This window comes from Myxine glutinosa, chromosome 9 (assembly GCF_964187855.1).
Source record: "Myxine glutinosa chromosome 9, kmMyxGlut1.1, whole genome shotgun sequence".
Classification (NCBI taxonomy): Eukaryota; Metazoa; Chordata; class Myxini; order Myxiniformes; family Myxinidae; genus Myxine; species Myxine glutinosa.
Window position 1 is genome coordinate 97,999,616 of NC_136269.1, and position 22,295 is coordinate 98,021,910.

At 42.9% G+C, this 22,295-nt stretch overlaps 2 protein-coding genes across 6 annotated transcripts in view; one reads left to right on the top strand and one right to left on the bottom strand.

Annotated features, from left to right (window-relative positions):
- HERPUD2 (HERPUD family member 2) overlaps positions 1-22,295 on the bottom strand; it is a 343,531-nt gene that overhangs the window by 53,705 nt on the left and 267,531 nt on the right. Inside the window, exon 1 of one of the 3 annotated variants that reach the window (XM_068128772.2) lies at positions 430-528. The exons of 1 other annotated variant lie outside the window; for it this stretch is intronic. In XM_068128772.2, the coding sequence (XP_067984873.2) occupies positions 430-478 (49 nt within the window). In that variant the 5' untranslated portion in view covers positions 479-528. Of the gene's footprint in view, positions 1-157; positions 349-429; positions 529-22,295 lie in introns of those variants that run through there. One more of the 3 variants, XM_068128771.2, reaches the window with a different exon arrangement.
- Positions 348-15,844, top strand: LOC144893647 (uncharacterized). Of its 3 annotated transcripts, none has more exons than XM_078784561.1 (4): positions 348-499; positions 6,228-7,483; positions 12,636-12,704; positions 15,557-15,843. In XM_078784561.1, the coding sequence occupies exons 2-4, from the start codon at positions 6,517-6,519 to the stop codon at positions 15,571-15,573; spliced, it is 1,053 nt and encodes a 350-aa protein (XP_078640687.1). In that variant the 5' UTR covers positions 348-499; positions 6,228-6,516; the 3' UTR covers positions 15,574-15,843. The 3 variants fall into 3 exon arrangements, with proteins under 3 accessions (XP_078640687.1, XP_078640686.1, XP_078640688.1); XM_078784560.1 differs by lacking the exon at positions 15,557-15,843 and adding an exon at positions 14,041-14,732; XM_078784562.1 differs by lacking the exon at positions 12,636-12,704 and having other exon boundaries at positions 15,557-15,844.

Here is a 22,295-nt window from a genome sequence, read left to right on the forward strand (position 1 = left end):
CCTAGTTCGGGTTAGTGCGTTTCGCCGGCTGTGGTCGTGATGGAACACCGTGATGTGCCCGGGAAAACAGTGCAGGACCGGGGTACACCTGTTAACTCGATGGACCGCGGTACGCGCGATACCGATACACCGAGAAATGCAGTCGTCCTCGATTCACCGGAAGATGCGATGGACCCTAGTTGGTCTGGGGATGCCATGGATCCCGGTTGGCTCGAGGACGAGGCGAACTCTGGTTGGTCTGAAGACGCGACGGACCCCGGCGCGCTTGGGGACATGACCGACCCCGATGGCGATACATCCGAGGACACGAACGACAATGACGCAACCTTCGACGCCGACGACCCTGCTACCCCCGAGAACGCCCACGATCGTGACACCGACACACTCAAGGATGAGACCGATCTTGACACACCGGAGAACGAGACCGACCTTGACACACCGGAGAACGAGACCGAGACCGATCTTGATCTTGATACATCTGATGACGCGCCGGATCCTGGTATGCATGTGAACTTGAAGTTGTGAACCTGGGGACGCTTGCCCTGATGCATGACTTTAATGGTATATTTAAATATATGAAAACACTTCAATCAATGCAGGTCTTTTTGGTTCATTTGCAATGATATTTAACTGTTTTGGAAATATTTCAGGATCAATAATATCATTACTTCGTTTCAAAATTGGTCTTTCGTGTCCCCTGAGGGCTGAGTACCAGGGGGATTTATTCAATGTGTTGCTTCAATCACAGTATGCATATCCCAATGGCCTTTCGTGTGTATATATATACGTATATATATATATATATATATATATATATATATATATACACACACACTTCCTATTTATGTTAGGTTTAGGGTTTAGGTTAGGGTTTAGGTTAGGGGATTTTAGGGTTTTAGGTTTAAAATCTAATCAGTTAATCTTTACCCCATTATACATACCTGTACCAATTATTCAGCCCCCCCCCCCCCCCATCCATATATATATATATATATATATATATATATATATATATATATATATATATATATATATATATATATATATATATATACACATACATACATATATATATATATATATATATATATATATATATATATATATATATATATATACATACATACATACATACATACATACACACTATGTGGACACCTGAACATCACACCCGTATGTGCTCGTCGAACATCTCATTCCAAAATCATGGGCATTAATGTGGAGTCTGTCCCCTCTTTGAAGAGGAAGAAGCAGCATCAGAGAGCAAAGAAAAGTCAGACCGTAACAACATTACCTGTACCAAGTTATAATTTAAATCCCTTACAGCTGTTCACAAGTTATCACATTTTTACTTGACATGACCTCTGACCTTTGGCCTTTGACCTCAGGGCACCAAAATCTAATCAGTTAATCTTTACCCCATTATACATACCTGTACCAAGTTTGAATTAGATCACTTCAGCCGTTCTCAAGTTATGATGATGATGTCGAGTCTCCTCGGGCAATGGTGGCGTGTTTTCCATCATATTGGAAAACCATACCCCCCCCCCCCCATACAATTGGGGGTGGGGTGGGGGGGGGGTCGCCACTCCTCTCGGCCCCTCTGCTGGCCGTTGGGGAATTCACCCACCAGATGTGCAGAGCCATCTGCCATTTAAACCGCATGGCTGCGGACCGTTACCCTGGTAAGGGGGGCTGACAGGTACGACACCTTGCCCACAGGTGACCTAGGGTTATGCAAGGCAGGGGCATCCATCTCCCTGAGGTATCAGAAGATACCTGCATACCCAAGTTATAGACCTATTACAGACTTTGACCTTTGACCCCAAAGTCCAATCAGTTAATGTTTATATCATTATACATACCTGTACCAAGATCACTTCAGCCATTCTCAAGTTATAGACATATTACAGACTTTGACCTTTCACCTCTTGACCCCAAAATCTAATCAGTTAATCTTTAGATCATTCTACATAATTGCACCAAATGTGGTGAGAATCCCATCACTGGTTCAAAAGTTATCGCGGTAACAGGATTTTTACTTAACATGACCTCGGACATTTGGCCTTTGACCTTGTGAGCCCAAAATATAATCAGTTCATCTTTACCACATTATACATACCTGCCCCAAGTTAGACTAAGATCCCTTCAGCCATTCTCAAGTTATCGTGGTAACAAAAACCTATCACAAACGGATGGACGGACAGCCGGACGAACAACCTGAAAACATAATGCCTCCAGTGACTTCGTCGGCAGAGGCATAAAATTCTTAATTGTTATTTCTCTTCACAGTGGTTACACCCCCAATGTAAGCTGAGGCCAAAATCTTCCCCACTCTTTCCTGCTACCTGGATTTGTCAGGACAGCGAGGCCACGGTCAGAGCGCTGGCCGGTCCCTCTTGTCTCTGTCTCCTCGCTTTCTCTCTCCATCTCTCTTGTGGCCCTGGCTTCAAAAAGGTGGGGATACACCATCTTGGATGTGGGGGATTTTTGGGTTGCTCCTGGGGATTATTCGACTATTTCCGTGCCGCTGACCTGTTCAACGGAACTCTCCGGGGCTATGCAACACCAACAACAACAACAGAGTATTTGTATATTTAAAATAGGGACTTCATTATCAATCTCCCAATTCTCCCAATCTTCTCCCAATTATCAGCAAAGTCATGGAATCCATCATTGCTTCAGATATTAAATCTTTCCTCTTCTCCAATGGCTTGATCTCTGATCATCAATTTGGTTTCAGACCTGGTCACTCTACTCTGGACATGCTGCTTCTGCTTTCTCAACAATGGATGGAGGTCCTCAACGCCAAACTGGAAATTAGAGCTGTCTCCCTTGACATTTCATGTGCCTTCGATACGGTCTGGCACCCTGCTCTGCTCTCCAAACTCTCCTCCTTTGGTATCCATGGAAATCTCCACGCATGGCTGGCGGACTTCCTCTCTGGTCGTAGTCAACGTGTGGCCCTGAATGGGTTTCTCTCATCTCCTCTTCCTGTTCAGGCTGGAGTTCCCCAACGTAGTGTTCTGCGCCCTGTGCTTTTTCTGGTCTTCATCAATGATCTCTCTGACTCTCTTGAAAATCCTCTCTATCTCTTTGCTGACGACTCTACTCTCTGTCGCTCCATTCCTCATCCCTCAGATCGGCAGTCTGCAGCCTCCTCACTCTCTGCAGACCTGGACAAAATCACAGACTGGTCAAACAAGTGGAACATGTCTTTCAATCCTGACAAATCTCACACTCTTACGATGTCTCTCCGAAAGGACCGACTGGACAACCCTCCCATCTACTTTCTCAACAATCCTCTCCAAGAAGTTCTGTCGCTCAAGCTTTTGGGTCTCACTATCTGCCATGATCTTTCTTGGGAAAACCACATTTCCAAGCTGGCCTCCAAAGCCAGTCGCCGACTGGGCATCCTCCGTCGTGCGAAGTCCTTCCTTGGCACACCTGAGCTCCTCACCACATACAAGGCTTTCATCCGCAGCTCAATGGAATACTGTTCCCCCCTCTGGGCTGGTGCTCCTGCCTCACACCTTGCTCGGCTTCACGCTGTTGAGGCCAAAGCTTTCAGAATCATTGGAATCTCCTGCGATGTAGTCAACGCCGATGGCCTTTCACTCACTCACCGCAGGCAGGTTGGTGGTCTTTCTGTCTTCTACCGACTCCTCTCCGGCCTTGCTCCCCCAGCTCTCTCTGTGCTCTGTCCCCCCAATATTCCTTCAGGTCGCACAAGATCTGCCTGCAACCCTCTTATGGTTAAACTGCCAAAGTCTAGGCTCTCTGCTCACCTTCACTCTTTCATTCCCCTTTTCTCCCGCCTCTGGAACAAACTCCCCCACTCCCTTCAATCCCACTCCTCCCTCCAGGTCTTTAAAACAGCTGTTCACCACCATCTCTTATCGTCCCCCATCGAAAACCTTGATCTTTTCTACCCCCGGTAATTCACCCCAGAGTCCTTGCAGTGTTCATATGTTTTAATCCTCTCCCACCTCCCCCCAAGTCCTCCCGATGTCCCTGCTCTCAAATGTTGTGTTTGTGTCCTTCCCCCTCTTCCCCCTCTCTTTTGTGTCCTTCCCCCTCTCTCCCCATCTTGTCTGCCGCTCCCCTTGTTTTTTCTGTTTTGTGTGTCGGTTTGTCTTTTTGTGTGATTAATGTTAGCTCTTTCACGAGCCTCGATCTTGTATACAAAAAAGAAAAAAGAAAAAAAAAATCATCCTATAAGTTGACTCAAATTGTTGCACTTTCATGAGCCTCGCTCCTGTAAAGAAAATATGAAAAATGCAAGGGACGGCAAGGCAAATTGTGTGATTTTTTTTGGTGTTTCACCTTTTATCCCCTAAAATAGGAACGGAGGGTCTAAATCGAAAAAAAGCAGTCTCTGTGTGCTGGACCAAGGTAGCTCAATTCCAAATTTAATGACCATTAGTTCACAAAAGAAGGAATGGTGTGCAATTGGAATGTTTTTTAAGGAAAGGAGAAATAAAACAGAAAAACAAGTGATTTTTCACCATTGTGATTGGGCCAAAACGATCGGATATGTAGCATGATATGTCAAAACGTTATGGAGGGATTCAGATAAAACTTAGGGGATAGGTTGGGTGTGTGAAAAGGAAGAATCACTTTGATTTTGGGAAAGACCCGGATCTGGATATAATACTGTTATGTTTGTGGGGGGGTAGGCAATGATTACCTTAGTCCAGGTAGAATTGTATAGATTGCCATGCTCCGTATGTTGCGATGAAGAAGACGAAACCCCATGTATCATAAGTTGGAAATTCGTTTAGACCGGATGTCGTGTAAACGCGTATTATAAGTGTCCCCATGAGAGGGATGGGGTTATGTTAATTTGTTCGGGATTATGGAAAATGAATCCCCTGTATGTAATGGCCTCTGTTATTTCCCCTCTGTTCCTGATGACAATGCAGCACACACACAGAGGGAAGAAATCGCGCATTTATAACATTAAATAAAAGCGACCGGAACCAAGACATTGAACCTCCGCTGATACCACCGACGGGTGATCACAAAAGCAGGCAGGCCCGTGATGCCACGCCCCGAAGAGCAGCGATTGGTTAGAGTACGATAGAGTGATGTGGCGGTGGCCCCTGGTTGGAGCAGGCACGGGCATCGTCGGATGACATCAGAGGACTGTGAGGAAAAGAACGGAGTTCCCGACATTTTGTCTCTTTTGGTTCTATCGCTCTCTCTGGGCTGGCCTCCATAGCGAATTCTCTCTTTTTGGTCAGATAGGCTCTCGGCATCTGGATTTTCATAAAGAACAGTCACACATACGGTGCGTCTTGAACTGGACCTGGAGGTGTTGGTGGAAGGCGGACGCATTTGCCTGCTCTGTTTGCGCTGGGTTGCAATTTAAGGCATGGCCGCATTTACTTTTCCTTGGCACGTCGGGGCATGTGAACAAGATTGACGGGGACGAGCGGGGCGAGTGGAAAGGGCGCGGCCTGCTGACTTCGCGCTCGGCAGCTAGAGGAGCGGACTGCACAGTGAGGCCTAGTTCCCGCTCGCGGGCAGTGCAGCCTGTGTTTCCCGCGCAGGGATGTGGAAGCCTGTGACGATCCGGGACGATTCCTGACGAGGTTCAAGAGCCGCTCAAAGCTAAGTACAAACTAACACATATTTATTCTCCAGTTATATTTCTCCTTGTGTTGTATTTGAGTCTGTATGGGGGCACTTCATTTAGGAATCTTATTTTACCGTGCATTAATGGGTTTTCGGCATTTCTTCAATAAAGCCGGTATTTGTGTACATTGAATTCTGTGTCAGCTTGGAATTAATTATCGCAGGATCGAAGACGTACGGTGGATCCGTGAAAGTAAGTTCATCATTCTCCTTTCCCTCGCGTGTAAAGAACACGGTCATTTTTGACTGAACGCCTCGGAGTGTAAGCTCGTTCGGCTATCTGTTTCCTTGGAGGATTTTAATCCTTAGGAACAGGACAATACGTTCTCCCTCCCTGCCAGAGGGGAGATATTAAACAAAAAATCCCTTCCTTTCAGCATTGCATTTTTATTTGGCTTCGTAAGAGAAATGAGTATAAATTAACAATTGCTTTTCTACTGCAGTTATTTTTGATGTTTTATAGATGTAAAAGCAACAATTGTGTTCATTCACTTTCTTGCTAAATGCCATAATTATAGTATCCATGTGCAGATAGTAAATAACATGGTTGCATGTACTGTGCCATGGATAATTTGCCATGATTGCAGGCACTGATGCTATGGACAGTGATGCTGGAGAACACCATTCCGGAATGGACGAAAATATCCGACAGGCTGCAGAGAAGAACATCCGCTGGGTTAGCAGAAACAGGAACTTGAGCCAGAGGAGAACATCATTGATGCACAAAGAAATGACCAGCATGTAGAGCTTAATCCCAGTAGTCCAAAAGAGGAAATCAAAGCTGTGGAAGAAAAAGTAGGGGATCCCGATTTATTAAGCAAGTGTGATGTGTGCGGGAAATGTTTTCTGCGGCCCTCCGAGTTGAAGCGGCATGCAATGTCGCACACAAAACCGTTCGTGTGTGCTGAATGTGGCAAGAGCTTCTCACGTTCGGCATACTTGGCCCAGCACCGTTGTGCATTCGCTGAACCTACACAACTATCATGCGATCATTGTGGCAGCTCTTTTACCCAGGCTGCCCAACTCACACGCCATCTGAAGGTGCACGATGTGTGCTACAGTTGTCCTGAATGCAACAAAGAATTTGTCTCATCATCAAAACTAGTCCAGCACCAGCGGGTTCAAGATGAAGCAAGTCCACTGAAATCTAATGTGGATGAATGTGAAATTGAGCATTCGATGCAGCAGGTGCAAAATGAGGAAATGTATTTGATAGACGTTGAAGGAAAAAAAACCTATAGGTGCCAGGAGTGTGACCACGACTTTTCCAGCTCAAAGCAGCTTCATTACCACAAGCGAGAACATGTGCGCGAGTTACCGTTCTCGTGTGCCGACTGTGGGCGTGGCTTTCATTGCGTGTCTGCATTCAACCTCCACCAAAGGCGACACACAGGCGACAAGCCCTTCATGTGTGACCTTTGTGGAATGCGCTTCTACCAGCCCACAAACCTGACCATACACTTGCGCACACACACGGGAGAGCGGCCTTACAGCTGCGATGTGTGCAGCAAGCGCTTCTCGCAGCGTTCGGCCCTTGTTGCTCACTCGAAGATTCACTCCGCCAAGCGGTCCTATATATGTGAGATGTGTGGAAAAGGTTTCCTCACAAGCAACTACCTGACTGTACATCGGCGTATACATACGGGTGAGAAGCCTCACAAGTGTTTAAAGTGCGGGGCTGCCTTTGCCAACACTTCTGGTCTTTCCAAGCACATGTCAACGCACACAGGGGAAAAGCCTTATGTCTGCAGTGAGTGTGGCAAGGCATTTGCACGTTCCTCATACCTTATGCAGCATCGACGCATGCATACAGGAGAGAAGCCTTGTGTGTGTGCAGTGTGCGGTAAGGCTTTCAAGCAACTTGCTGGACTCAATTACCACAAGAAGCGTTGTTTCTTATCATTTGTGCCATGATTGTTTCGCTGTAATATGATCAAAGCATTCATTTCCAAGTGCTACACTACATTAGAAGTAGAATTAAGGAGCATACACTTTGATCTTATACAATCAACCAAAATAAAAGTCGTGACGAAGATAAGACATCACTGAGGTTTCAAGGCATATAAGACATTGCCGAACTTAAGAGGTATATAAGACATCACAGAAAATGAGGGGAAATTGAAGACATCGAGGAAGTTCAAGGGGGAAAAAGAAAATGTCACAGAGCTTAAGAGACATACAAGACATCATGGAGATAGAAGATACCACAATTGAATGAGGCAACTTACACGAGTTCATAGATAAATCAGTCACTTTTCGGGCCGGGATAAAAATAATTAGGCCATATTGTTTTTGTTTTTAAAGGTTCTTCAGATTTGAAACGACATGTACAAGATGGTGAATACAGTCAACTGGTTACCATAAATGTGGATGAGGAACTGATGTGATCTGTTGGAGTTTGAAGATTTGTGGATTCTCAGAGAATAATCATTGTGGGTACAGATATAATTATCATAATGAAGCAAAGGGATCCAATTTAACATTGACCAATCCAGGGAGTTTTTAGGATGGCCAGGGTACCAACCCAATATCCTAAATATACAGTGGGATCTTCAGTTTAAGTACTGCACACAAGACAGCCAGCTTAACACCGACGACTACCTTAAAGTTTGTTTTATTTTGCTTGTCTCGATCCAGACTTGTGAAGGATTTTGTATACTCTGAAAGTTAATTTAAAACTATGGGGTGTAAGATATTGAAATCAGAATATAGCATATAGAGAAACATGAAATGAATTGTAGAAGAACAGAGAAACGTAAAATTCAATTATGAATTGCCAATCAGATTGAAGTGTAAAAAGTGCATCTAAATTTGAAAGTATGGGTGTATTTAATCTGAGGAGAGCCCTCCTTAAATACCAGACTATAGAGAAGGGCAAGACTGAAAAACAGAATCTACTTCCAGAAGTGAATAAGGAAAGAAAATGAAGTTTGTAACTCGATAGGATAGAAATGTAATAAGTGAAACGAGCCAGATAAAGAGCAGCCCTTTGGAGACAAAGCCGAAAGATTTGTCAAGACTAGAAAGGTACTCGGTGGAGTGCATACCTCGCACAATGTCGCAATCCAGTAGAACATATCGGACCCAATTCTTTTTTGAAGTATCATGCTGCATATCGTTTTTGGCCCCATCTCTCAATGGTGAAGAATCAGTTTAGAAATTAAAAGAAACTCTCAGATCCGGATCCAGATCTTCACCAAATTCGAATCAATTCTTCCTTGTCACGCACCCAACCTGTCCACCAAGTTTCATCTGAATCCGTTCACAACTTTTTGAGATATCGTGCTATATATTATTTTTGGTCCTGTCTCTCAATGGTGAAGAATCACTTAAAATTTTATCGTATTCAGATTCGGATCTTCACCAAAATCTAATCATTTCATCCTTGTCACACACTCAACCTGTCCACCAAATTTCGTCTGAACCCGTCCACAACCTTTTGAGATATCCTGTTCACAGACAGACAAACAGGGGCAAAAACATAACCTCTATCCACCTTCAGTGGGCGGAGGTAATAAGGCTCGAGTATGACTTACAAGATTTACAATCAAAGTGTGGTAACAAATGAAGACTCCAAGAGCTTTCTCAAAGATAAGTGATTGTGTTATCTACATATTACGTATGCAAAAGGCGTTTATTTTGCGATGTGTGCAGCACCGTATGGGGAACTTTCCAAACACTATTTTGTATGCCTCATACTTCACCCTTCCTTTTCCTCCTCTTACTCCCATCTCCCAACATGACTTTGCTTTTCTTCCTCTTCCCCTTCTTTCCTCCCTCTCTTTAATCTTCCATCTATGAACACACTCTTTATTTTTTCAGTTTTCATTGACTCAATTCACCCCCTGCCCATAAAATCCTCATACCTTGTGTATGTCCGAGTTGTTAGGGTTAGGGTTAGGTTACTTTTTAACTTTAGCCATTATTTCCTCAAAAGTTAGAGATTAATGTGTTTTAAAGCAGTAGTATAGGGTTTGACTGCAATGATTTATAGATTCCTGTGCTGTGTGTAGGAAGGGTGTCGGAGTGAACTCCATTCAATGTACAATGTGCACTGAGTGGGTTCATCAAAAATGTAGTGGTCTGAGAGGGTCATTAACCAGTGTGGCAGCTACATTCAAATGTAAGGTGTGCACAGAGGGAGCTGCAGATGGAGGAAATGTTGAGTTGGATCTTGGAGACGGCGTGAAGCTGGAAGGTGTGAAAACATTTTGCTACCTCGGAGACATGCTGAATGGAGAAGGTGGATCAGACTCGGCAACGGTTGCGAGAGTGAGATGTGCATGGAAGAAGTTTCAGGAACTCAGTGGCGTGCTGATGATGAGGGGAGTGTCGTTGAAGCTGAAGGGAAAGGTGTATGCTGCATGTGTGAGAAGTGTTATGATTTATGGGAGCGAGACATGGGTAATGAACGTAGAGCAGCAACGAAGGTTGGAAAGGGTGGAAATGCGAATGGTTCGACGGATGTGCGGGGTATCGTTGAGAGAGAGGAAGACAAATGATGAATTGCGAAAGATGATGGGAATAGAGCCTGTGATTGATGCTGTGAAGAGGAACAGGTTGAGATGGTTTGGTCATGTGTTGAGGAAGGATGAAAGTGACTGGTTGAGAAGAGTGATGGAAATGAATGTAGAAGGAAGTAGAGGACGGGGAAGACCGAGAAAGACTTGGCTAAAGATGGTGGAAGAAGAAATGCGGGCAAGGGGGTTAACAAGGAGAGATGCAGAAAATAGGGCAAAATGGAGAAGATTGTCATGGGGACCACAAGGCTAACCCCCACTCTAGTAGGGAAAATGGCCTTTAAAATGCATGTTGTTGTTGTTGATTTATAGATTTCATATCCTTGCTCAACACTGGGATGATACCAATAGGGCAATAACATTGAGGATCAGTGTTGTCTTTCTCATTGTGGGTGGGCGTCATGTCTGCCACTTTTAATAAGGATGGATGTTATGTGCAATAATTGGGATTTGCTTGCAAGTCATTTGTGGAGGTATTTGGCTAATGATTGTAATGTGACATTTGTTGGGGGATGAACCACACAGAATAACATAGATTCTTTTCACCAGTCTAATCAAAATGAAAGACGTTTGGCCCCTGTTTTATGGGACATTGAAAATGATGCTCTTGGTATTGAGCTCTAGTCTGATTTGTGGGAACTTTTTGGCCAGATGAATCACAAGGGTTTTGATTTGCTGCCGTCAAGTGTACTTGAAGATATTGTTTACAATGATATCATGCATCTTGAGGAGTTCAAGTGTATCAAGGAGAAATCATGAAACGGTCTAGTATATACGTATCAGGGGTGGATCCCGAAAGGGGGCTGAGGGTGTTGCAAGCCCTTCCTCCTTTACTGATGGATACCCAAGATTTACGATTGAATTTACAGGTTCTTATGTCACATGATCATGACATATACCTACCACAACAAATCTAATGCCACCATAAATAGAACAATTATGCATAATAATGTGAGAAAATATCTCATTAATGGATGTCTCGGACAACAACGTGCCTCTGGTAAATCATCTAGTTAAGCACTTGACATTATCTGTCTGTAACAGTCCTAGCAATATTGAATTTTGCACCTGTTGCCTAGCAATGAAAAGGTTGAGATAGAGGAGTAAAGGTGGGCAGGAGCTAATATGTTCCGTACAAAGTGAGGGAGGTAATGGGGATGAGGCTCGGGAGAGTTCCTGCAATGACTCTCAGGAATTAAGTAAGATACGTTGAGTACAATGGTACAAATGCTTAAAGGTATTTCTGGAAATGAATGAAGCTCCAGTCATCTTCCTGGATGCCATCCTTTCCCATAATGAGTACTCAGATGTGTTCTCATCTCAAGGAACTTGGGATTGGGCCAGACACTCCAGGCATTATTTTTTGCATACAATGGTAATGTGAACTACAACGGCACTCACACTCGGTAGAGCGCATACTTCCTGACATCTCAATTCCTGACAACCTGTGGAGCATCTACCCATCACCATTGCAGAAGCTGATGAGGAGGACCGTCTGTCTGATGTGGCAGTAATTGCTTTGCATTACAACGAGAGAAATCCTGCAAATTAAATCTGTCACACTTTTGTACAGGCACTGGCACACCCAAGAAAACTTTGAAGATTTCCTGTTTCTGATTGGCTCTCTCAATTTGTGGTACAAATGCAGCATCTGAACGAAGCATTGTTACCCTGCGCTAGCGAAGCGAAAAGCAGAGTTAGGCATTCGGTTGCATACGTGTGGCGTACATGCTTACGCGCGTATCTGCATACTTAAAATTCATTTTCTCGGCAACCGTTGGTCCAATTGACATGAAATTTACCAGACAATCCGCCCGCATATCCACCCATATCTCAGAAAGTTGTGGGCCTCCGCCTGTAGAGTTTTTTTAAATTCATAATTATGACGTCATAGGTCACGTGGTATGGATGCCATCCTAGAAAAAGTTACACCTCTATCTCCCAAACCACTCAATGGAAAAAGTTGAAGCAAGGTTCATTGTCAAGTACTCCCCATGGGGAATTAGATAAGTTGATGATGATGTCATCGGTGCCTTCATTATGACGTCATAATTGGACAAGTACAACGCTTGATCTGATCAGTATGAAAAAAATAATTTTTCTCTGCAACTGTTAGTCCGATGGACACAAAATTTGTACCATAGGAGCGCCTCCTCCTGTATCATTTTTAAATGATAATTATGATGTCATAGGTCACGTGGTACAGGCGCTATCTTGGAAAAACCGAAAAACGTTGCACTTCTATATCTCCAAAACCGCTGCATGAAAAAAATGTAAACGTGGCTCATTGTAAAGAACTCCGCATGGGGAATAAGTGTTGTTAACAATGATGTCATTGGTGCCTTAATTATGATGTCATAATTCGACAGGGACAATGCTTAGTCTGATTAGTTTGAAATTTATTGAGCATGATCTACTCAACAATTTTTTAAGAGGATATAAATTTATATTGTAATCACTCGTATCGTGTGGCAGCCATATTGGATCAGAGAAGAAACCCTTCAAAAACAGAGGAGTTGTCTCGCACCAAGTTGACTGCGCAGGGTAAGTATTCTATGAATACCATCTAGATTGGACCTTGTGCTGAGGCATTGGATTTCAGAGGTTATAGTGTTTGTTCACAGAGAACTTTGAACCTCATTTGGTTAGTTCATTTTTAAATTTTGTGTGGAAAAGTATCTATGAATTTATGGAAGAGTAATTTTTAAAGAAGAGGTACTGTTTTGTATCACATCATATCTAACGTGAACTAAACATTCGCTTTTTGGGTCAATAATTTAGTGTTCCCACTTGTGCCAACAAAAAAAAAAAAAAAGCTTATTCTGCTGACAAATATAGTTTTTACACAACACAACAAACTGTGCAACCTGGAAATTTTTCAAAAGCTTTCATAACATGATGTAGTACAATCACTGCAATATTATGACATATATGTGTTTGAAATCATGATTTGAGAAAGCTTGGCATTAATTTAAGTGGGATCATACTTTTTCACCCTACATTGCCCAGTTCATATTACTTCTACGCCCCTCCCCCAACTCTCACCTGGTTCCCAACTCTTGATCATTACAAAAGGTGCCGCTTTGTACGTGCATGGCATTTAAGTGGTGCAAGAAAGAGAAGGCATTGAGGAAGAGTACATTCTAGCTTGGAAAAAAAAAAAAAAAACTTTTAAACTTTTTAAACGTTTACCCTCGTAGTGTCAGTGTATCGTGCAAATGCATTATGTTTATGGCAGTACAATGTGGGGTAAAAAACAAAACAAAACAACAGTATTGTCACAACAAAGCGATAGAGTCGGCCAGCAATTTGAAAGAAAATTAAAATAAAAAAAATCTTGTAAATGAAAAAAAGGTCACTCAGATTTCCAGGGCAATCAAAAGATTTTCAATGCAAGTGTTGAACTGTTTTTAGGGATCAAATACTTTTTATTTGCCTGATTCATTGTAAGATATTTTGCATTTGTATTCTTGTTAGAATGTACAGTGTTGGAATAGTTGTGTAAATATACGAGCAGGAGTTACGAACTGCAATTATTTGATTGATCAATTTATTACAAGAAAGACAGATTGTTACGGAACATACAAAATACACACAAATAATTTGTACGATGCGCCGGTGCAGTATTTTATGTATTTTATACGTAAAACTCCGTTTTCTTTCGAACAAGTGCATTTTCTTTTCATTCTGCCATACAATTAATCAATGTGTGATTGTAGAATGTTTCTCTATGTAAGTGGCAATCAGCAAGTGCATGGCCTGTCATATAACGCCATTGACTGAAGTTTATAGTATTTTTTCCCTGTTTTTTCCTCTTTTCTTTTTTTTTCAACAGTACAAAGGATAAATTTGTTGTTTTGTTGCCCTTCTCGATTTCTAGTTAAGCTCATAGGTCCTCAAGCCATGCTCGGGTTTTCCATCTTTGCCGTCCAGGTACTATTTCCTTTAATTTTCTGGATGCTTGAGATCATTTTCTTCTTTAAAGATGAGTCTCTGCCAAAGAGGTTTTTTGTTATTCAATAAATTCCATGATCAGTATGAACCTATCTCACCAGCAATCGTCATTAGTGGATACATCATGGACCAGGATTCAATTTCAAATTTGTTCCGCTGGTTGCAACATTACTGAGGCGTGACTATGCCGCTCATGCAGTGCAGTGTCCCTGGATGTTAAAGCAGGAATTTAGCCAGTGGGCCGGTGACAATGACCTCTTCTTTGTGCAAAGCACCATGGTATATTTAACGTCCGCCAGCTGATGCTAGCAGATGGGACATGTAGCCTGCGAAGCACCAATGCACGGTTTATCGACAGGTTGAGACCTGAACCCAGGCTTGACATCTTAAATACATTCAAGTGTGCTGGCTCGTCATCATCCTGTCGAATACTTCCCAGCAGGTGGGATGTTTCATGTATATTTGTTCTTGACTGAGATTTGCTTCCATGCTTTTTGGATCCCCCACATGCTTCACTATTGATGCCATACTTTGACTGTGCTACTGTTCTCCTTTCTTCTGTCAACATAAATCATGAATTTTATTGTATTGTATCGGAATAAATCTGCTATGATCTCCTTCCGCTCGTTTTGCTCATCGTATGCCACCATTCAGTCTTTGGTTACTCCTGAGCATTGGTTTTCAAGCAGCTACACATCCATTGATACCACTTTGTGGTTGTGTCTTTTCATGTTCTGAATGTCATATTCACCCATTTGACATAAATCTATATTTGGTCACTGCACAGATTGAACCCATACCCTGTATCGAGCATTAGGGCATTCACAACAAGTGGTTAAGAGTTAATCCAGGATAGGTCGCCCCATCACTCCATCGCAGAGTGAGTAGTCATGGGAATTAAATCCACACCAGTGATGATAATGCAACGAGGCTTTACCCACCCCATTACAAAGTGGCACAACTGGAGAGGCATCCAGGATAATTACGATAACAAAAAGCACACACACTTCCAGCAACATGTAGGCTGACAAACAGATTCTGCATGTTGCTATTAGTAAGGTCGATATATGGAAAATACCCCCTCAACCCCCCAAAAATTGCTACAAAAGGTTTCTCAACTGATTCTGGTAGGGTTTAGTGTACTTTATAACATACTAAAAGTTTACCAACGTAGGACCCCCGGAAAAGTGCTTTTTTCAAGATGGCGTCCAAGATGGCCACCGAAACCTCTTAATGATCATAACTATGTAACTATCAACTCAAATTTGATGATCTTGGTGTCTATCCCTAGGTTTTTGGGGGCAAGGAACACATTAAGACCATTAAAAATGAAAGTGGGCCATTATCTAACAGGTTGAGGGGGCATTTTCCATATATTGACCTGAAGAATGTGTCGAATTGGATCTAACTGAATAACTAATTCTCATCTTTCTCTTTTTCAGACATGATTCAACAATGAGTGCAAGCACAGCCAGTCAAGCTTTTTGTCCAAACTGCAAGGAGGAGATCGAGGATTCCAGTGATAACTGGGTTGCAATTCAGTGGAAGGGGGCGAAGGGAATAAATGAAGCCAGTGTAAAGCGGAAGGACGATCTTGTAGTTGAAGCCAGTACTAAAGTGCATAAAAGCTGTCGTCAACAGTACATAAATGATAAAAACATTAAAAGCCATGTTGCAAAGAAAAGTAGTGGTTCTGTGCCACCAAAGAGAACCACAAGACAATCAAGTGGAGGTTTTGACAGTGAAAAGGATTGCGTATTCTGTGGATGTACAATTGATTTGGACAAGGGACACTTTAGCTGGGTACGGACTGACAAATTTGTGGAGACAATTGTGGAGGTCTGTGAATCCCGTTCAGATGATTGGGGACATACTGTAAAGGGTCGGATTGAATACTATTTACGAGATTTACATGCAGCAGACGGACTTTATCATCATTCGTGTAGTGGAAATTTCCGGTCCTTCAAGTCTGTGCCTTTAGAGTTCCAGAAAGCCCCCGAAGCCAAGCGCAGAAAGTGTGGTCGTCCTAAAGATGAAGATAAGTATGAAGCATTTCAGAAAATGTGTGCTTACCTAGAACTGAACAGTGAGGAACAACTAACTGTTACATCTTTGAGCCTCATAATGAAAGGGTATCTTTGTAATCCTGATTCGGAACCGTATGACAATTACAGTTTGAAAAAGCGTCTTAAAGAACGCTTTAAGGACTCAATTTTTTTTGGTGAAAGAGAAGGCTTGGACGATATTGTTACGATGAGAGAACAAACGTCGCAGATTCTGAGATCATACTACAAGCAAACGTGTCAGGAAGGCGATGAAGAGTCCCAAAAACGCGCTATTATTGAAACTGCTGCTAGGTTAATCAGAAGTGATATAAAATCTCAGGTTTCTACCGTGACGAATCAGTATCCAAGTAGTGACGATTTAAAACTTGATTCAGCCCTATCGTTCATTCCGACTAGTCTGCGGACAGCACTGGAAACATTGTTTGTTGGGAAAGACACAAGACGCAAGGTTGCGGCAGTTGGTCATGCCATAATTCAGGCAGTTCGCCCACGATCTGTCATTGCCCACGAGCTGTCATAGTAGTGATCTTGTCATCGAACAAACGTTGATGAGGTCTCTGAAGAGCACTGGTGGTCTAACTCGCGGCAGTGGGATGACCGAGGACATGCGAAACCTTTGGACCTTATCTGCACCTGTAACATCCGAGTACAACATTGCGATGCAGGATTTCACAAACCTAACCTATACTACAAGTCCGCAACACAAAGACTCAACTGAGGCGCGCATCAAAAGAGATGCATCTGATCTCGAGAAAATTCGGATAAAGCTTGCAGCCTGCTCACCCTTCACATCTGATCCTACTCTGAGAAACATTGTCAACGGGATAGTGGCTGGGCCAGATGTGAATGTACATGACTTTGAATCGGTTGGAAACAAGATCATTGAAGATATAATCGGAAAGTCGGCATTTACTTACAAATTCAAGCGGAAAGACAGAGCCAAAACCCTTGGGAATATCTCTGCTGTGAAGATTGCTCCTGATCGTACCATTGATCCTGCCCTTCTGTTCCAGCGTTTCCTTATGGTGTCAAGGTCAGGAGATCTTTCCCTTGAAGAGGTTTTGACGTATGAACTAAGCCCCTACCCTCCAGCCCTCTTTGAGACCAGGAACATTCTTCGAACAGCAGACAAACCTCAGCTTGCTCAGGCAATTCGAGACCATGCTGCGGACTTATCAAGTGAGGCTGTGATGAACTCTATTCCCAAAACAGATTGTTACGTGCTTGATGGTGGCTCTTTGCTCCATCGTTTACCGTGGAACAAAGGCGACTCATATAATGCAATAGCTGAGTCTTATGCAGACTTCACTGTGAGACATTACGGACAAGCGACAGTGGTGTTCGATGGCTATGGTGAAGGTCCCTCCATAAAAGACAACACACATCAGAGACGAGGAAAAAACCTGCACCCTATTGTTAGTTTCACTGCAGAAACAGAGTTTGCAGGCAAAAAGGACGACTTTTTGTCTCGTGACAAAAACAAGGCAGACATGATTGCTCTCATCAGCACAGCACTAACTAAAAGGGGATGCCATGTCATTCAGTCACCAGGGGATGCAGGGGATATCGTTAAGGCAACTGTTGAACGATCCCGTCATTGCACCACAACGTTGGTCGGTGAGGATACAGATTTGCTGATCTTGCTCCTTCATTACTCCAGAACAGACAATGAGATCATCTACTTCCGTTCTGATGCAAACAAGCAGTCAAAAGAACACAGAGTGTATAACATTACCCTGTTGAAAGAAACTTTAGGAGACGATGTGTGCAATGAGTTGCTCTTTGTACATGCCTACTCAGGATGTGATTCTACTTCAAGGATTTTCGGCATCGGAAAAAAGTCAGCCTTCCGGAAATTAGTGAAATCTGATCCTGTCATGAAGTCCTGTGCTAGTGCATTCATCCTTCAAAACAAATCTCAAGAGGACATATCAGATCTTGGCAAAGACCTGATGGTTGATCTCTTTGGTGGCAAGTCTAATGATACGCTATCATCACTGTGCCATATCATTTTCACCAAAAAAGTGGCAACTGCTCAAGCATTTGTCACTTCTGAACGGCTCCCCCCAACATCACCTGCAACAATATTCCATAGCCAACGTGTGTACTTTCAAATTATGGTATGGATGGGGATGGCAAATGAAATGAACCCAACTGAATGGGGATGGAAACAGGAAAATGATCAGTTAATTCCAATTACTAGGGCGTGCCCGCACGTACGTGCTTGCCCGTACGTGCTTGCCCGTACGTGCGTGCAAAAAAACATGCGTGCAAACAACAACAACAAAAAAAAACTTTGAAACCACGTGGCAGTAACGACCACAGAACCCCCCCCCCCCCCCCTCTATTTACATGAAATGGTTTGGTCCATTCGCAAAGCCAAAGCGAACGGCTTGCGAGTACGGTGACCATACCTTGGGAACCACTTGTCCGATTAATTTCAAACCTTGAAAAGGCACATCCTCGGGTCCCCAGCAATATACCTGGCAAGTTTCAAGTATATCGGACCGGTAGTTGTCGAGAAACAGCGGTCGCATACAGACAGACACACAGAGATTACTGGAATTATAGATAGATGACCCAAAACAATGCTGCGCCTGACGAACTCTTGAAAATTATCCATTGCAACTGTTTGGGGGGATGCAAGTCCTCTCGATGCAGCTGCAGACGCTATGGACTCTGCTGCACTGCTGCATGTGGCCCTTGCCAAACTGAAAACTGTGACAATCCAAACAACACTCAAGAGGTCGATACTGAGGAGGAGGATGACACTCAAAACTGAACGCTCTGAAACTTATTCGATGGACAAAGGTGTTTGTGCATTAGGTGACAGCTGAAGGTCATGAGTTCAATTTCATAATGATTCAACAGCTCAGTAATATCCAAAGTTGTCTTAATGTGTTCCTTGCCCCCAAAAACCTGGGGATAGACATCAAGATCATCAAATTTGAGTTGATAGTTACATAGTTATGATCATTAAGAGGTTTCGGCGGCCATCTTGGACGCCATCTTGAAAAAAACACTTTTCCGGGGGTCCTACTTTGGTAAACTTTTAGTATGTTATAACGTACGCTAAACCCTACCAGAATCAGTTGAGAAACCTTTTGTAGCAATTTTTGGGGGGTTAAACTGTATTTTGACCTGACTATATATCTCCCGATAGGAGAGGTTGCACTGCAGTGCTGCAGGTATATAGGATCCTAACAGTATGTTGCCAAGGTAGCAGCACACTTACCTTCGAGCTGTCTAGTTTGGGCTTGATTCTAGACCCGACCATAAACTGGTGGGCTGGTGCTTCCCAGGTCGAGTGTTGCACAAATTGTGCCGTCCTATCTGTGAACAAGGTGCAACGGTGTCTCTTGACAAAGAGGAGGCGAGTTATCACCAGCATTCTGAGTAAATTGCAGTAATTCCCACCCTAACCTAAAAGGAGGGGGGGGGGCACTGAATCAACTGAACACCTGCGCTCCCTAAAAATGAAGCAAACCTGCAGCCATTTTCTGCATAGGAGCAAGGAGAGTATGAGAACATGCATTCTCAAAGCTTTTTTTAAGTGATGAATACGCTTCAATATTCGGCTATGTCCTTCCTTCGGTCTGTCCATCAAAAATGAAGAGGAACCTTTCCAAACCACTGTGTGTAATTCTAAAGGGCTCTAAAGTGTAATTCTAGAGGGTTCTAAATGCTAATTCTAAAGGGTTCTAAACGATCATTATAAAAGGTAATTCTGGAGGGTTCTAAAGGGTAATTCTAGAGGGTTCTAAAGGGTAATTCTAAAGGATAATTCTAAAGGGTAATTCTAAAGGATAATTCTAAAGGGTAATTCTAAAGGACAATTCTAAAGGGTAATTCTAAAGGGTAATTCTAAAGGGTAATTCTAAAGGGTATTTCGAAGGGGTTTTAAAGAGTAATTCTAAAGGATAATTATAAAGGACAATTATAAAGGGTAATTCTAGAGGGTTCTAAAGGGTAATTCTAAACGACAATTCTAAAGGGTAATTCTAAAGGATAATTCTAAAGGGTATTTCGAAGGGGTTTTAAAGAGTAATTCTAAAGGGTCATTATAAAGGGTAATTCTAGAGGGTTCTAAAGGGTAATTCTAGAGGGTTATAAAGAGTAATTCTAAAGGATAATTATAAAGGGTAATTCTAAAGGGTAATTCTAAAGGATAATTCTAAAGGGTATTTCGAATGGGTTTTAAAGAGTAATTCTAAAGGGTTCTAAAGGGTCATTATAAAGGGTAATTCTAGAGGGTTCTAAAGGGTAATTCTAGAGGGTTCTAAAGAGTAATTCTAAGGGGTTCTAAACTCTAAAGGGTAATTCCAGAGGGTTCTAAAGAGTAATTCCAGAGGGTTCTAAAGGGTAATTCTCGAGGGTTCTAAAGGGTAATTCAAGGTAGTAGGTTGTAGACAGCAACTGCCCAGGGTAATACTATCGTTCGGACTTAGGAGCGTTAAAGTGGTGCCCAGAACCATCTTACACTCTCCATGTCAGGATTGCTGGTCTTACTTTCTGTCTCACTCAAACTACAGCTACCGGCCTAGCTTCAATCTCTCTTTTTCATCATACACTTTTCTTCTCTTTTATTTAAGGCTTGGCCTCGATGAAGGCTATATAGTCTGTGCCTGGAGCCTTCAAAATAAATTTTAAAAACATGAAAAAAAAAGGTAATTCTAAAGGGTCCTAAAGGATAATTCTGAAGGGTTCCAAAGAATAATTATAAAGGGTAATTCTAGATGGTTCTAAAGGGTAATTCTAATGGGTTCGTTCGTTTCTAGGATTTGCTTATTTCATAGTGAAAATGCCAAACTGAACTACTTCCTTTGGACACGGGTGCGAAGCATATACAGTATATATATATTATAGAGGTTAATGCATACATTTCCCAAGTCCTGCAGCTTAATTCTGCCAGCATAAAATGTTCCTAATTTCACATTGGGCCTTTAAATAGGTCAACATGTGCGTTGTACAATGGCGACATCACTTACCAGCGATGCGATGATGTGTGTAGATCAGGCTCTTTATAAACGAACACTGGAACAGAAGATGTGGCATGTCGCATGATTTAACTTGGCTGTAGCAAAGATATCGTTTTGTCTATGACATCGTTCATATCACACACAATCAGTTGCAGTCTTATTGCTCAAGATGTCCCTGTTGGCATTGTGAAGTGCACAGGTGATGTACATACAAACACGTTACCACACCTACTGTGTCACTGTCTTTTAACACGTGTGTGTGTGCATTCTACACCCAGCCAAGTACTGTATAGCTAGTTCTGCAGAATTGAACAACGCAGTGTTTGGCATCTTTTCCGATCCGATGTACCATACCTCTATTACAGAACTTCGGTGCTGCTGAAACAGTGTCTTGACCAAGGGTCATGATGAGCGGTTTGCCATCCCTCTCCCAGGAGTAGTTATGGCAGAAATTTGGATGGTGTCGGCATTATAGCTCGCCTACTCTTCACGAAGGACACCGTGGGATATTTAACATCCAATAACCAATGCCAGTAGATGTGACACCTGCCTGTAAAACACCAGGATGATAGTTCATAGCTGTGTAGGGATTCAAACCCAGGCTAGACTGCTTAGAGGTGAGAGTGGGTACCTCAAAGCCATCCTGCCATTGTCATTTTGTTTTTTTTATGCATCGTCCAAGCTGTTTTGTGATGGAGAAGCAACGCATGGAGAAGCAAACCACAAGGAGGGAAAACTGAAAAATTAGGAGGGATTTGGGTGTGGTTACCAAGGGTAAAAATATCATGGTTTTGGATTGTGGATGACCTCATATGGTGGTGAACAGCTGCCTTGAAGACCTGGAGGGAAGAATGAGATTGAAGAGAATGTAGAGGTTGGTTCCACAGGTGGAAAAAGGAGGAACAAATAGATGGAGGTGAGCAGTGATCCTGGATTTAGGAAATTTCACCAGAAGGGGGTTGAAGGTGGACCGTGCGAGCCCTTCAGAAACCTGGGGTGGACAAAGCATGGAAAGAGAAGAGGGTGGAAGACCAGAAACCGTGTGGAAGAAGACAGAGAGACTACCGACCTGTCTCAGTGTCTGTGATGGTGAAGTGAAAGACCCATAGACTCAGTTTCATCACGGCACATTCCAA

What these genes read in the sequence shown, in the direction of transcription:
- LOC144893647 (XM_078784560.1), top strand. Translation starts at nt 6,517, where the DNA reads ATGTCGCACACAAAACCGTTCGTGTGTGCTGAATGTGGCAAGAGCTTC. An exon ending in TTGTGTGTGTGCAGTGTGCG is followed by an intron (nt 7,484 to 12,635) that starts GTAAGGCTTTCA and finishes ATCGTGTGGCAG; the next exon opens with CCATATTGGATCAGAGAAGA. An exon ending in CACCAAGTTGACTGCGCAGG is followed by an intron (nt 12,705 to 14,040) that starts GTAAGTATTCTA and finishes CTCGATTTCTAG; the next exon opens with TTAAGCTCATAGGTCCTCAA.